Genomic DNA, 11,846 nt, shown 5'->3' with positions numbered 1-11,846 from the left:
GCTGTTCACATTACCGTCTTCCTCATAGCACGCTTTCCCCACAGAACGATCTTCCTTGCATGTACAAGCAGGCTTTCCACTACGATCACAATTTCCTTCATGGCACGCTCTTCCCCATGGTACGCTCTTCCTCGTGGCACGCTCTTCCATAAAAAAAATTTTCTCACAACACAATTTTCCTCAAAACACGCTCTCCTTATTACACACATCTTCACACCACGCTTTCCTTTACACCCTACTCAACCAAAGCACGGTCTACCTCACAGCACAATGTCCCTCACAGAACATTGCTCACAGACCGATTTCCCTTAAATTACGTTCTTCTCTCACATGAGACTTTCCTTCACACCACACTTCCCTTCATCACATTACTCACCTCCCCCGACCCACAACATAACACATTCTCTCACAGCACGCCCCACCTCACATCTGACTCATCAAAACATTAAAATATTCTCAAATTAATGATCTTTCTTACACCAGCATTCTCCCTTACANCCCCCCAGCATTCTCCTTACATCACACTCTCAACAGTAATATTGATGTTGTTGGGATTACGACCAAGACGGAAGGATGATTGCTTACGAAATTTGATACACATGGCCTTGAGATGTTTCTTGAAGTTTCCATTCATAAACCCGTACACAATAGGGTTCAGTAGCGAGTTAGAGTAACCGATGAGATGGACGATGGCCAAGCCGACCCGAAATTCCTGCGTCATATCGTGATTCAGGTGGTACACTTGTACAGCGAAAAACGGAAGCCAGCAAACTCCGAATATTATCACCAAAGCAATGAGCATTTTGATGATGCGTTTTTTCTGCGAGTTGCTTCTAGCCAGGTACTGTGGCCTCGCTCCCGTGTCACCTATTGGTTTCTGTATCCACAGACGGAAGGCTATCATCCCATACGCACACATCATTATTAACATGGGTATAACGTAATTCAAAAATAGAATGAAGAATGTGTGCACTACGTCATAAATCTGTTTCTTGTACTTTTCTGCACATACGTACGCGTTCCGAATCTGAGGGATTTTGTCTAGCTGCAGAACAAGTCTCAGTTCAGTCCTCTGTATCCACCAGCTTGGCATAGACAAGAGAAGTGTGATAATCCAGATAACGACCAACAAGACTCCGGCCCGGGTGGCTGTGCGCACGTGACGTGACCTCAAAGGGTAGCTTATCGCGTAATATCTGGAGAGAAAAAAAAAGTGATAAACATATACCTATTGATGAACGGTGTAATATGTATCACAGTGATAACCTAAACTGTGAAGGATCGTTAATCAATTAAATCAAACAAGTCATGCCATGTAATACTGGCCAGATGTATGACAAAGCAGCAACAATCATTTAATTACAACGGGACAAACTAGAGTGATCAGTTTAAAGTTATTTTATAATTGTTGTAAAATATAATTCATTTCTGGCTCGAATTCATCAGTTGTCATGCGATGATTTGATCAAATTTAATATAACACATGTAGAAGCTAAAATCTCCGTTATGGTTATGGTAACTTTTTGAGAAGCACATTCGATATTTATCTATGATAGTAATGAACAAAACAACTAACTGTGATGTCGGATAAAGGATACGGAAATTCCAACCATGGATTTTCACATTGGATAAAACCTGAGGCTCGATGATGGTTTTACTCTAATTAGAAAATCACGAGGTAAGAATGTCCCTAACCTATAAACCCCGGGCATGAGAGAGTAATATTATCTTTTCACGGATGAACTCCCGTCTTTTACGGGGAAGTATGGGCGAAAGGTTGATTTTTTTTCCCAGCAAAAACGGAAATACACCTAACGAGCTAGTTGTATAGAGAGTAGGGACACATTATTAACTGTGGACAAATGGATATTCTGACTTTGCCTGGACATAAAATAGTTGATATGGCCTACTTGGGCCAGAACTTAATCCTTTAACTTCTTCGAATTCGATTCATAATTGAGTAAACAACTTAAAATATGCCTTTCATTCCTATATATTATACGCCCCGTGAAGCCCTGAGTGCGATAGAGCGTCTAACATAATAAGACTAGTATGTACACGTACAATATGTATGTACACTGTAGACAAGCGGACCCTAAGCTATGATCTCAATCAACTGCTGATATGGTAGTCGGGGAGGTATTTAAATATCGCAATCCTACATAAGTAAAGGTAACTTTTGTATAGCACTATACTGATTCAAAATAGTTTATGATTGATGGATCCAAATATTAGAGCCCGTGTTTATCAAACCCTTCTCATACTCAAGCATGGATTTTTTTACTCAACCCTAATTTGTTGTTCGCTTATAAATTGTTAATAAAATCTTATTTTGTCAATGATTTGGGAAAATATGAAGAAACTTCAAGCTAAAAACTGTTTTCAATGTTTACAATTGACTTTTTGATTGTTTGACATGATTTAATTTAGTAACAGGAAAGTTGGTTTGAGCACAGAATCCATGCTTGAGCATGAGAACGGTTTCATGAAATTTACCTACATGTAAAACACACATTCTTCATGGGTTTTTCGTTCTTATTAAATTCACTGATGTGTTGGGGTGCTATTCTAAGTTCCTATGCCATGATACGTTTTTTTAGAGTGAACTGAGAGAAATAATTTTGCCCAAAGTTTCAGAGGTAACCGTTATCTTGGTTGATGTAGACAAACTATTACCTTTCTCTTTGGTGAACTATATCTGTATCGATTTTAAACAATATTATTATAGCAAATGAGTGAGGACATTACAGAAATATCTAACAACCATCAAAAACATGTACCGTAATCTCGGCTAGGACACACTTCTAATGATAGACGTGTAGACTGTAGATTGCTGTGAATGGGCCACTCTTACACTCCCTATAGATGTACATAACCTCAACTAGGACACACTTCTAATGATAGCCCGAGTTTCCTCTGGCCTTAACACCAGATTTAGACTATTTGACATATAAATGTCTGGTGGGACGACTTAGTCTGGTGTTAGAGCCAGAGGAAACTCGGGCTATTATAATGACAGACGTGTAGGCTGTTGACTGCTTTGAATGGGCACTCTTAAATTGCTTAGAGATGCCATCTGAAAGCTGTTTTGCACGTTTATATTTATTTTGTATGTGCGTCAACATGCGTTGAATAATGAGATGTGGTGTAATATTTTACAGAATGGAAGTCGTGTATGTAAATGCAATAAAATAGCTCAGACGCTAACGTTGCTGTATGATCTCCAGCGCTGCATTTGTGACGTCAATGCTGATTATCAATTCAAACCGTTGTAGTGCTGTGTAAAGGTAAATGTAACTAACATCCCATACCTGTCACAGTAATATGCAAATGTTTATTTAAGTGCAATCAAAACTGTCATGTTTACATATATCAAAATAAAATCCGGAGCGAGATTGTTACCTTGTATACTTAAAGATTCGTTAGCAGTCTGTCGGTGCAGTTTATAAAATACACACTAATGGTCGTTGTTGGATTGAGTTTTAATGTACTGTCTTATGAATTCTTAATCCACATGTAAGTGTCCTATAGAAAGAACAAAACAACAAAGACTGACAAACGACTTGTATGAAATACCAGCATAGACAATGATTACATTCTGGTTCAATAATAACGTTTGCGAGACTGTGATGTGATGGACGCCGTATCGTAGAATTCAATTAAATGGCCTAGATGGCATTCCATACATATTTAACTAGATTCAATTTTAACAGTCCAGTAATTATTAAAGGGTTAAAATAACGTACTTAACGACAACATTCACCGCCGCTTTAATCCAGAAGTTCTAAATAGTAACAGCTGGCAATTGACAGGGTATTATGTAAACTATATCACGACCACCGGTTCGTTGTCTCTGCTGTACTTAGAGATTATCTTGTTAATGATACAAGGTTTTGTTACAAGACTAGTTCGTGAACGCTTCAAAGCATGCTGCGTTCATTAGATATTGACATAACACTAAACAACATACATTACATATATAAGGGCAACGCTTTCCGCCATTGAATTAGGAATCATCTTTTCCTGAAGTAAATGGGAAGCGTCCTTTCCGTCGGTTTAGCGGCCTATCCAGATGTACTAGTAATCATAAGTAGCATATACAATAACATAGATGTGTTTACACCTGGCACGGCTCCAATAAGTAAACATTCGCCAATGTCCGGGTATAGTTTCCACGGATAACAGAGGATGCTGCATGGTCAATTCGGTCGTTTGGTAGCTTTGGTATAAGTATTACAATTGTATATTAAATACTGGTACAACGTATAACGTATTGGATATCGGCATAACTATGGAAGATGAACGAAACACACACACAGGTGATTGTATCTTTTAAATTTGGTAATAGGTACAGTATGTCCAAAACTGAATAACCTTACATACTACAGCTGTTTCGTCCTTCTAGGACTCATCGTTAACGCTACGGACCAAACGTTGGAAATCCAAATTGTCTGAATGCGTAAAACCCTTCATTTATGAATTTCAAACTGAAGAGGAGTGCACAGTAGGGAAAATACTACTTGTACTATAGAATATTGGTATACCTAACAAAATATCAACATATACCACAGCGTCAAAAGCAAAAAGACAAAATATATTCAGGAGCATGGCAGACACCAACAGGAGCCGAGGACACATCAACACAACAGAAAACACAACAACACGTGCCGAGGACACATCAAAACAGCATGACAGACAACAACAGGAGCAGAGGACACATCAAAACAGCATAACAGACAACAACAGGAACCGAGGACACATCAAAACAGCATAACAAACAACAACAGGAACCGAGGACACACAAAAACAGCATGACAGACAACAACAGGAGCCGAGGACGCATCAAAACAGCATGACAGTCAACCACAGGAGCCGAGGACACATTAACACAGCATGACAGACAACAACAGGAGCCGAGGACACATCAAAACAACAGGAAAGACATCATCAGGGGCCGACGACACATCAAAACAGCATGACAGACAACAAAAGGAACCGAGGACACATCAAAACAGCAAGACAGACAACAACAGGAACCGAGGACACATCAAAACAGCATGACAGGCAACAACAGGAACCGAGGACACATCAAGACAGCATGACAGACAACAACAGGAGCCGAGGACACATCAACACAGCATGACAGACAACAACAGGAGCCGAGGACACATCAAAACAACAGAAAAGACAACAAAAGGAGCCGAGGAAACATCAAAACAGCATGACAGACAACAACAGGACCCGAGGACACATCAACACAGCATGACAGACAACAACAGGAACCGAGGACACATCAAAACAGCATGACAGACAACAACAGGACCCGAGGACACATCAAAACAGCATAACAGACAACAACAGGAGCCGAGGACAAATCAAAACAGCATGACAGACAACAACAGGAGCCGAGGACACATCAAAACAGCATGACAGCCAACAACAGGAGCCGAGGACACATCAAAACAGCATAAAGAGACAACAACAGGAGCTGAGGACAAATTAAAATAGCATGACTGACAACAACAGGAACCGAGGACACATCAACACAGCATGACAGACAACAACAGGAGCCGAGGACACATCAAAACAACAGAAAAGACAACAAAAGGAGCCGAGGAAACATCAAAACAGCATGACAGACAACAACAGGACCCGAGGACACATCAAAACAGCATAACAGACTACAACAGGAGCCGAGGACAAATCAAAACAGCATGACAGACAACAACAGGAGCCAAGGACAAATCAAAACAGCATAACAGACAACAACAGGAGCCGAAGACTCATCAAAACAACAGAAAAGACAACAAAAGGCGCCGAGGAAACATCAACACAGCATGACAGACAAAAACAGGAGCCGAGGACAAATTAAAATAGCATGACTGACAACCACAGGAACCGAGGACACATCAAGACAACAGAAAAGACAACAAAAGGAGCCGAGGAAACAGCATAACAGACTACAGCAGGAGCCGAGGACAAATCAAAATAGCATGACTGACAACCACAGGAACCGAGGACACCTCAAAACAGCATGACCGACAACAAAAGGAACCGAGGAAACATCAACACAGCATGAAAGACAACAACAGGAGACGAGGACACATCAAACAAGCATAACAGACTACAACAGGAGCCGTGAACAAATCAAAACAGCATGCCAGACAACAACAGGAACCGAGGACACATCAACACAGCATGACAGACATCACCAGGAGTCGAGGACGCATCAAAACAGCATGACAGTCAATAACAGGAACCGAGGACACATCAAAACAGCATGACAGACAACAACAGGAGTCGAGGACATATCAAAAAAACAGGAAAGACAAAAACAGGAACCGAGGACACATCAAAGCAACAGGAAGGACAACAACAGGAGCCAAGGACATATCAAAACAACAAAAAAGACAACAACAGGAACCGAGGACACATCAACACAGCATGACAGACATCACCAGGAGTCGAGGACGCATCAAAACAGCATGACAGTCACCAATAGGAACCGACGACACAACAGGAACCGAGGACACATCAAAACAACAGGAAAGACATCATCAGGAGCATAAGACACATCAAAACAGCATGACAGTCAACAATAGGAACCGACGACACATCAAAACAGCATGACAGACAACAACAGGAGTCGAGGACATAGCAATACAACAGGAAAGACAACAACAGGAACCGAGGACAAATCAAAGCAACAGGAAAGACAACATCAGGAGCAGAGGACACATCAAAACAACAGGAAAGACAACAACAGGAACCGAGGACACATGAAAGCAACAAAAAAGATAACAACAGGAACCGATGACACATCTAAACAACAGGAAAGACAACAACAGGAACCGAGGACACAACAAAGCAACAGGAGAGACAACAACAGGAACCGAGGACAAATCAAAGCAACAGGAAAGACAACATCAGGAGCAGAGGACACATCAAAACAACAGGAAAGACAACAACAGGAATCGAGGACACATGAAAGCAACAAAAAAGACAACAACAGGAACCGATGACACATCTAAACAACAGGAGAGACAACAACAGGAACCGAGGACACATCAAAACAGCATAAAGAGACAACAACAGGAGCCGAGGACAAATCAAAATAGCATGACAGACAACAACAGGAACCGAGGACACATCAAAACAACAGGAAAGACATCATCAGAAGCCTAAGACACATCAAAACAGCATGACAGTCAACAATAGGAACCGACGACACATCAAAACAGCATGACAGTCAACAATAGGAACCGACGACACATCAAAACAGCATGACAGACAACAACAGGAACCGACGACACATCAAAACAGAATGACAGTCAACAATAGGAACCGACGACACATCAAAACAGCATGACAGACAACAACAGGAACCGAGGACACATCAAAACAACAGGAAAGACAACAACAGGAACCGAGGACACATCAAAACAACAGGAAAGACAACAACAGGAACCGAGGACACATCAAAACAACAGGAAACACAACAACAGGAGCAGAGGACACATCAAAACATCAGAAAACACAACAACAGGAGCCAAGGAAACATCAAAACAACAGAAAGTATTACCCTATTATATAGTGTACCAGTATAGTGTTACCCTATTATATAGTGTACCAGTATAGTGTTACCCTATTATATAGTGTACCAGTATAGTGTTACCCTATTATATAGTGTACCAGAATAGTAATACCCTATTATATAGTGTACCAGTAAAGATTTACCCTATTATATAGTGTACCATTATAGTATTACCCTATTATGTAGTGTACCAGTATAGTATTACCCTATTATATAGTGTACCAGTAAAGAATTACCCTATTATATAGTATCAGTATAGTATTACCCTATTATATAGTGTACCAGTAAAGAATTACCCTATTATATAGTGTACCAGTATAGTGTTACCCTATTATATAGTGTACCAGTATAGTGTTACCCTATTATATAGTGTATCACAGAAAACACAACAACAGGAACCGAGGACACATCAAAACAACAGGAAAGACAACAACAGGAACCGAGGACACATCAAAACAACAGGAAACACAACAACAGGAGCAGAGGACACATCAAAACCGCATGACAGACAACAACAGGAGCAGAGGACACATCAAAACATCAGAAAACACAACAACAGGAGCCAAGGAAACATCAAAACAACAGAAAGTATTACCCTATTATATAGTGTACCAGTAAAGAATTACCCTATTATATAGTGTACCAGTATAGTGTTACCCTATTATATAGTGTACCAGTATAGTATTACCCTGTTATATAGTGTACCAGTATAGTATTACCCTATTATATAGTGTACCAGTAAAGAATTACCCTATTATATAGTGTACCAGTATAGTGTTACCCTATTATATAGTGTATCACAGAAAACACAACAACAGGAACCGAGGACACATCAAAACAACAGGAAACACAACAACAGGAGCAGAGGACACATCAAAACATCAGAAAACACAACAACAGGAGCCAAGGAAACATCAAAACAACAGAAAGTATTACCCTATTATATAGTGTACCAGTATAGTGTTACCCTATTATATAGTGTACCAGTATAGTGTTACCCTATTATATAGTGTACCAGAATAGTAATACCCTATTATATAGTGTACCAGTAAAGAGTTACCCTATTATATAGTGTACCATTATAGTATTACCCTATTATGTAGTGTACCAGTATAGTATTACCCTATTATATAGTGTACCAGTATAGTATTACATTGTTATTTATAGTACCAGTCTGTTAATACCCTATTTTGGATAGTACCAGTCTGTTAATACCCTATTTTGGATAGTACCAGTCTGTTAATACCCTATTTTGGATAGTACCAGTCTGTTATGACCCTATTATGTAAAGTACGAGTCAGTTATTACCCTATTATATATTGTACAAGTTTGTTACATGTATTACTCTATTTTGTATAGTACCAGTCTGTTGTTACATTGTACCCTATTATATATAGTACCAGTTTGTTATTACCCTATTATATATTGTACAAGTTTGTTATTACTCTATTTTGTATAGTACCAGTCTGTTATGACCCTATTATGTAAAGTACCAGTCAGTTATTACCCTATTATATATATATCCAGTCTGTTATTACCCATTATGCATAGTACGAGTTTGTTATTACCCTATTATATATAGTACCAGTTTGTTATTACCCTATTATATATAGTACCAGTTTGTTATTACACATTATATATAGTACCAGTTTGTTATTACCCTTTTATATATAGTACCAGTCTGTTATTACCCTATTATGTATAGTACCAGTCTGTTATTACCCGATTATATATAGTACCAGTCTGTTATCACCCTTTGCTATATAGTACCAGTCTGTTATTACCCTATTATGTATAGTACCAGTTTGTTATTACCCTATTATGTATAGTACCAGTCTGTTATTACCCAAATATATATAGTACCAGTCTGTTATTACCCTATTATGTATGGTATCAGTCTGTTATTACACTATTATATATAGTACCAGTCTGTTATTACCCTATTATGTATGGTACCAGTCTGTTATTACACTATTATATATAGTACCAGTCTGTTATTACCCTATTATATATAGTATCAGTTTGTTATTTCCCTATTATATATAGTACCAGTCTGTTATTTCCCTATTATAAAGAGTATCAGTCTGTTATTACCCAATTATATATAGTACCAGTCTGTTATTACCCTATTATGTATGGTACCAGTCTGTTATTACACTATTATATATAGTACCAGTCTGTTATTACCCTATTATAAATAGTATCAGTTTGTTATTACCCTATTATATATAGTACCAGTCTGTTATTACCCTATTATAAAGAGTACCAGTCTGTTTACCTATTGTACATGTATATAGTACAAGTATAGTATTACCCTATTATATAGTGTACCAGTATAGTATTACCCTATTATATATAGTACCAGTCTGTCATTACCCTATTAAATATATTACCAGTCTGTCATTACCCTATTATATATAGTACTAGTCTCTCATTACCCTATTAAATATAGTACCAGTCTGTCATTACCCTATTATATATAGTACTGTAGTACCAGTCTGTCATTACCCTATTATATATAGTACAAGTATAGTATTACCCTATTATATATAGTACCAGTCTGGTAATACCCCTTTTGTACATGTATAAAATACCAGTCTGTTATTCGCCTATTATATATAGTACCAGTCTGTTATCACCCTATTCTATAAAGTACCAGTCTGTTTTCACCCTATTACCAGTCTGTTGTTACCCTATTATATATAGTACCAGGCTGTCATTACCCTATTATATATAGTATTAGTCTGTTATTACCCTATTATATTTGGTACCAGTCTGTTTTCCTTGAACACGTAGCACCAGTCAGCCATTCTATTGTACTGTATCGGTAACCATTAGAAGAAGTGATAAACACCTGAAGGCTCAAAATGATTCTTATTGTCCTGCTGCAAATGGTCCAATACTTTTCGTTGCATCATTGATATACGTCTCTCGCTCTCTAATACTTTTTTTTAAATGTGTTTTTAATTACATTAACATACATTTACAGCCTTTTTTCATTTAATGGCGGTGTTGTGTAAGCATTTCGTTTTACTTTTCCCTCGAGTTGTCCCGGACGCAGCTAGATATACTTCATTCGTGTACATGAATACGTTTAAGATAACTAACGCATAAGTTCCTGCACATGTATCAAGGTTTTATGGTACCTATTATTACATGTACTGTAGTATGACCATAGTGGTTAATTACAAGTCTTATAACTCATATGTCTGTACCTACCGTTCTATGGCTACAGCGGTCAGCGTAAAGATACTAGCTTGAACGTTGACCGTCTGAAGATAGGTGGACATCTTGCACATGACCTCGCCCAGTGTCCACTCGTTATGGACGTAGTAACCAAGCTGTATGGGCATATTCCACCCGGCGATCAACGTGTCGCTGATAGTTAACGATACCAGAAATACATTGGTAACCGTCCTCATCTGCTTGTTTCCGAGGATGACGATAATGACAAGGAGATTACCTATGACAGCACCAGTCATAATAACACTGTAGATGACGATGAGGAATGTCTTCAATTCATAAGACAAAGGTTCCGGTAGAAAAAAATCCGGGCTTGTCAAATATCGGTGATCGTAGTCGTATTTTAACGATTCGTTCAGAGCAGACAAATTTACTGGTAGAGTGGAATTATCCATATTTAATTCTTAAACTAACGTGATAATCCGTAATAACAAATGTTCCAATATCGGAATGCTGTGTTCTGATCCCAGTTGTTAGTTTAAGTGTGGTTCTGGTACAGTTTACAGATAGATTAACCAGATGTCATACATTAATCTGTGTGTTTATACGTAAAATATCTGCCCCTTAGTTAATGTAACCTACGCCGTATATCAAAAACTCCACAAAGAAGACTCAACGTCACTACATGTGCTTTCAGTGGCAGATAATAGACATGGACAGGAATAACTAGAACGTAAATAAAAGCGATGTCCCATGCGATTTCAATCTCTTCCCATATAGTGTTTATAGTTACCTACCAGTTTAAACAGAGTAAGCCGTGGCGATGTTAGTGAGACTAAACATCCCTCTATCTAAGTTAAACCTGCTACGTCATCAGGTACATATCCAGAGGAACACCAATTGACGGGCACCTGCTGCTGCTGCTGACCAACGCTGTTATCTCCATCATTCATTGTTTATAGAATCAATTAAGACAAATGATAATCTCACAGCACAGGTCATCAGTCGTCACGACTTCAATAAAACAAGTTAATGATGCAGCCTTATCTGTTCAAGTTATGAACGCTTG

General features: G+C 38.5%; 1 protein-coding gene across 1 annotated transcript; it reads right to left on the bottom strand.

Annotated features, from left to right (window-relative positions):
* Positions 1-514: 514 nt before the first annotated feature.
* LOC110459424 (pyroglutamylated RFamide peptide receptor-like) lies at positions 515-11,232 on the bottom strand. Its single transcript, XM_021511660.1, has 2 exons — positions 10,814-11,232; positions 515-1,196 (listed from the first exon to the last, which is right to left on the bottom strand). The coding sequence occupies exons 1-2, from the start codon at positions 11,230-11,232 to the stop codon at positions 515-517; spliced, it is 1,101 nt and encodes a 366-aa protein (XP_021367335.1).
* Between the last annotated feature and the right edge of the window lie 614 nt (positions 11,233-11,846).

This window comes from Mizuhopecten yessoensis, unplaced genomic scaffold (assembly GCF_002113885.1).
Source record: "Mizuhopecten yessoensis strain PY_sf001 unplaced genomic scaffold, ASM211388v2 scaffold10061, whole genome shotgun sequence".
Lineage (NCBI taxonomy): Eukaryota > Metazoa > Mollusca > Bivalvia > Pectinida > Pectinidae > Mizuhopecten > Mizuhopecten yessoensis.
This window is presented reverse-complemented; position numbering and strand designations above follow the sequence as displayed.

Excerpts from the sequence above, each read along its gene's own strand:
- LOC110459424 (XM_021511660.1), bottom strand. The coding sequence starts at position 11,232 with ATGGATAATTCCACTCTACCAGTAAATTTGTCTGCTCTGAACGAATCG. Across the intron at positions 1,197-10,813 it reads ACCGCTGTAGCCATAGAACG|ATATTACGCGATAAGCTACC; the intron begins GTAGGTACAGAC and ends TTTTCTCTCCAG.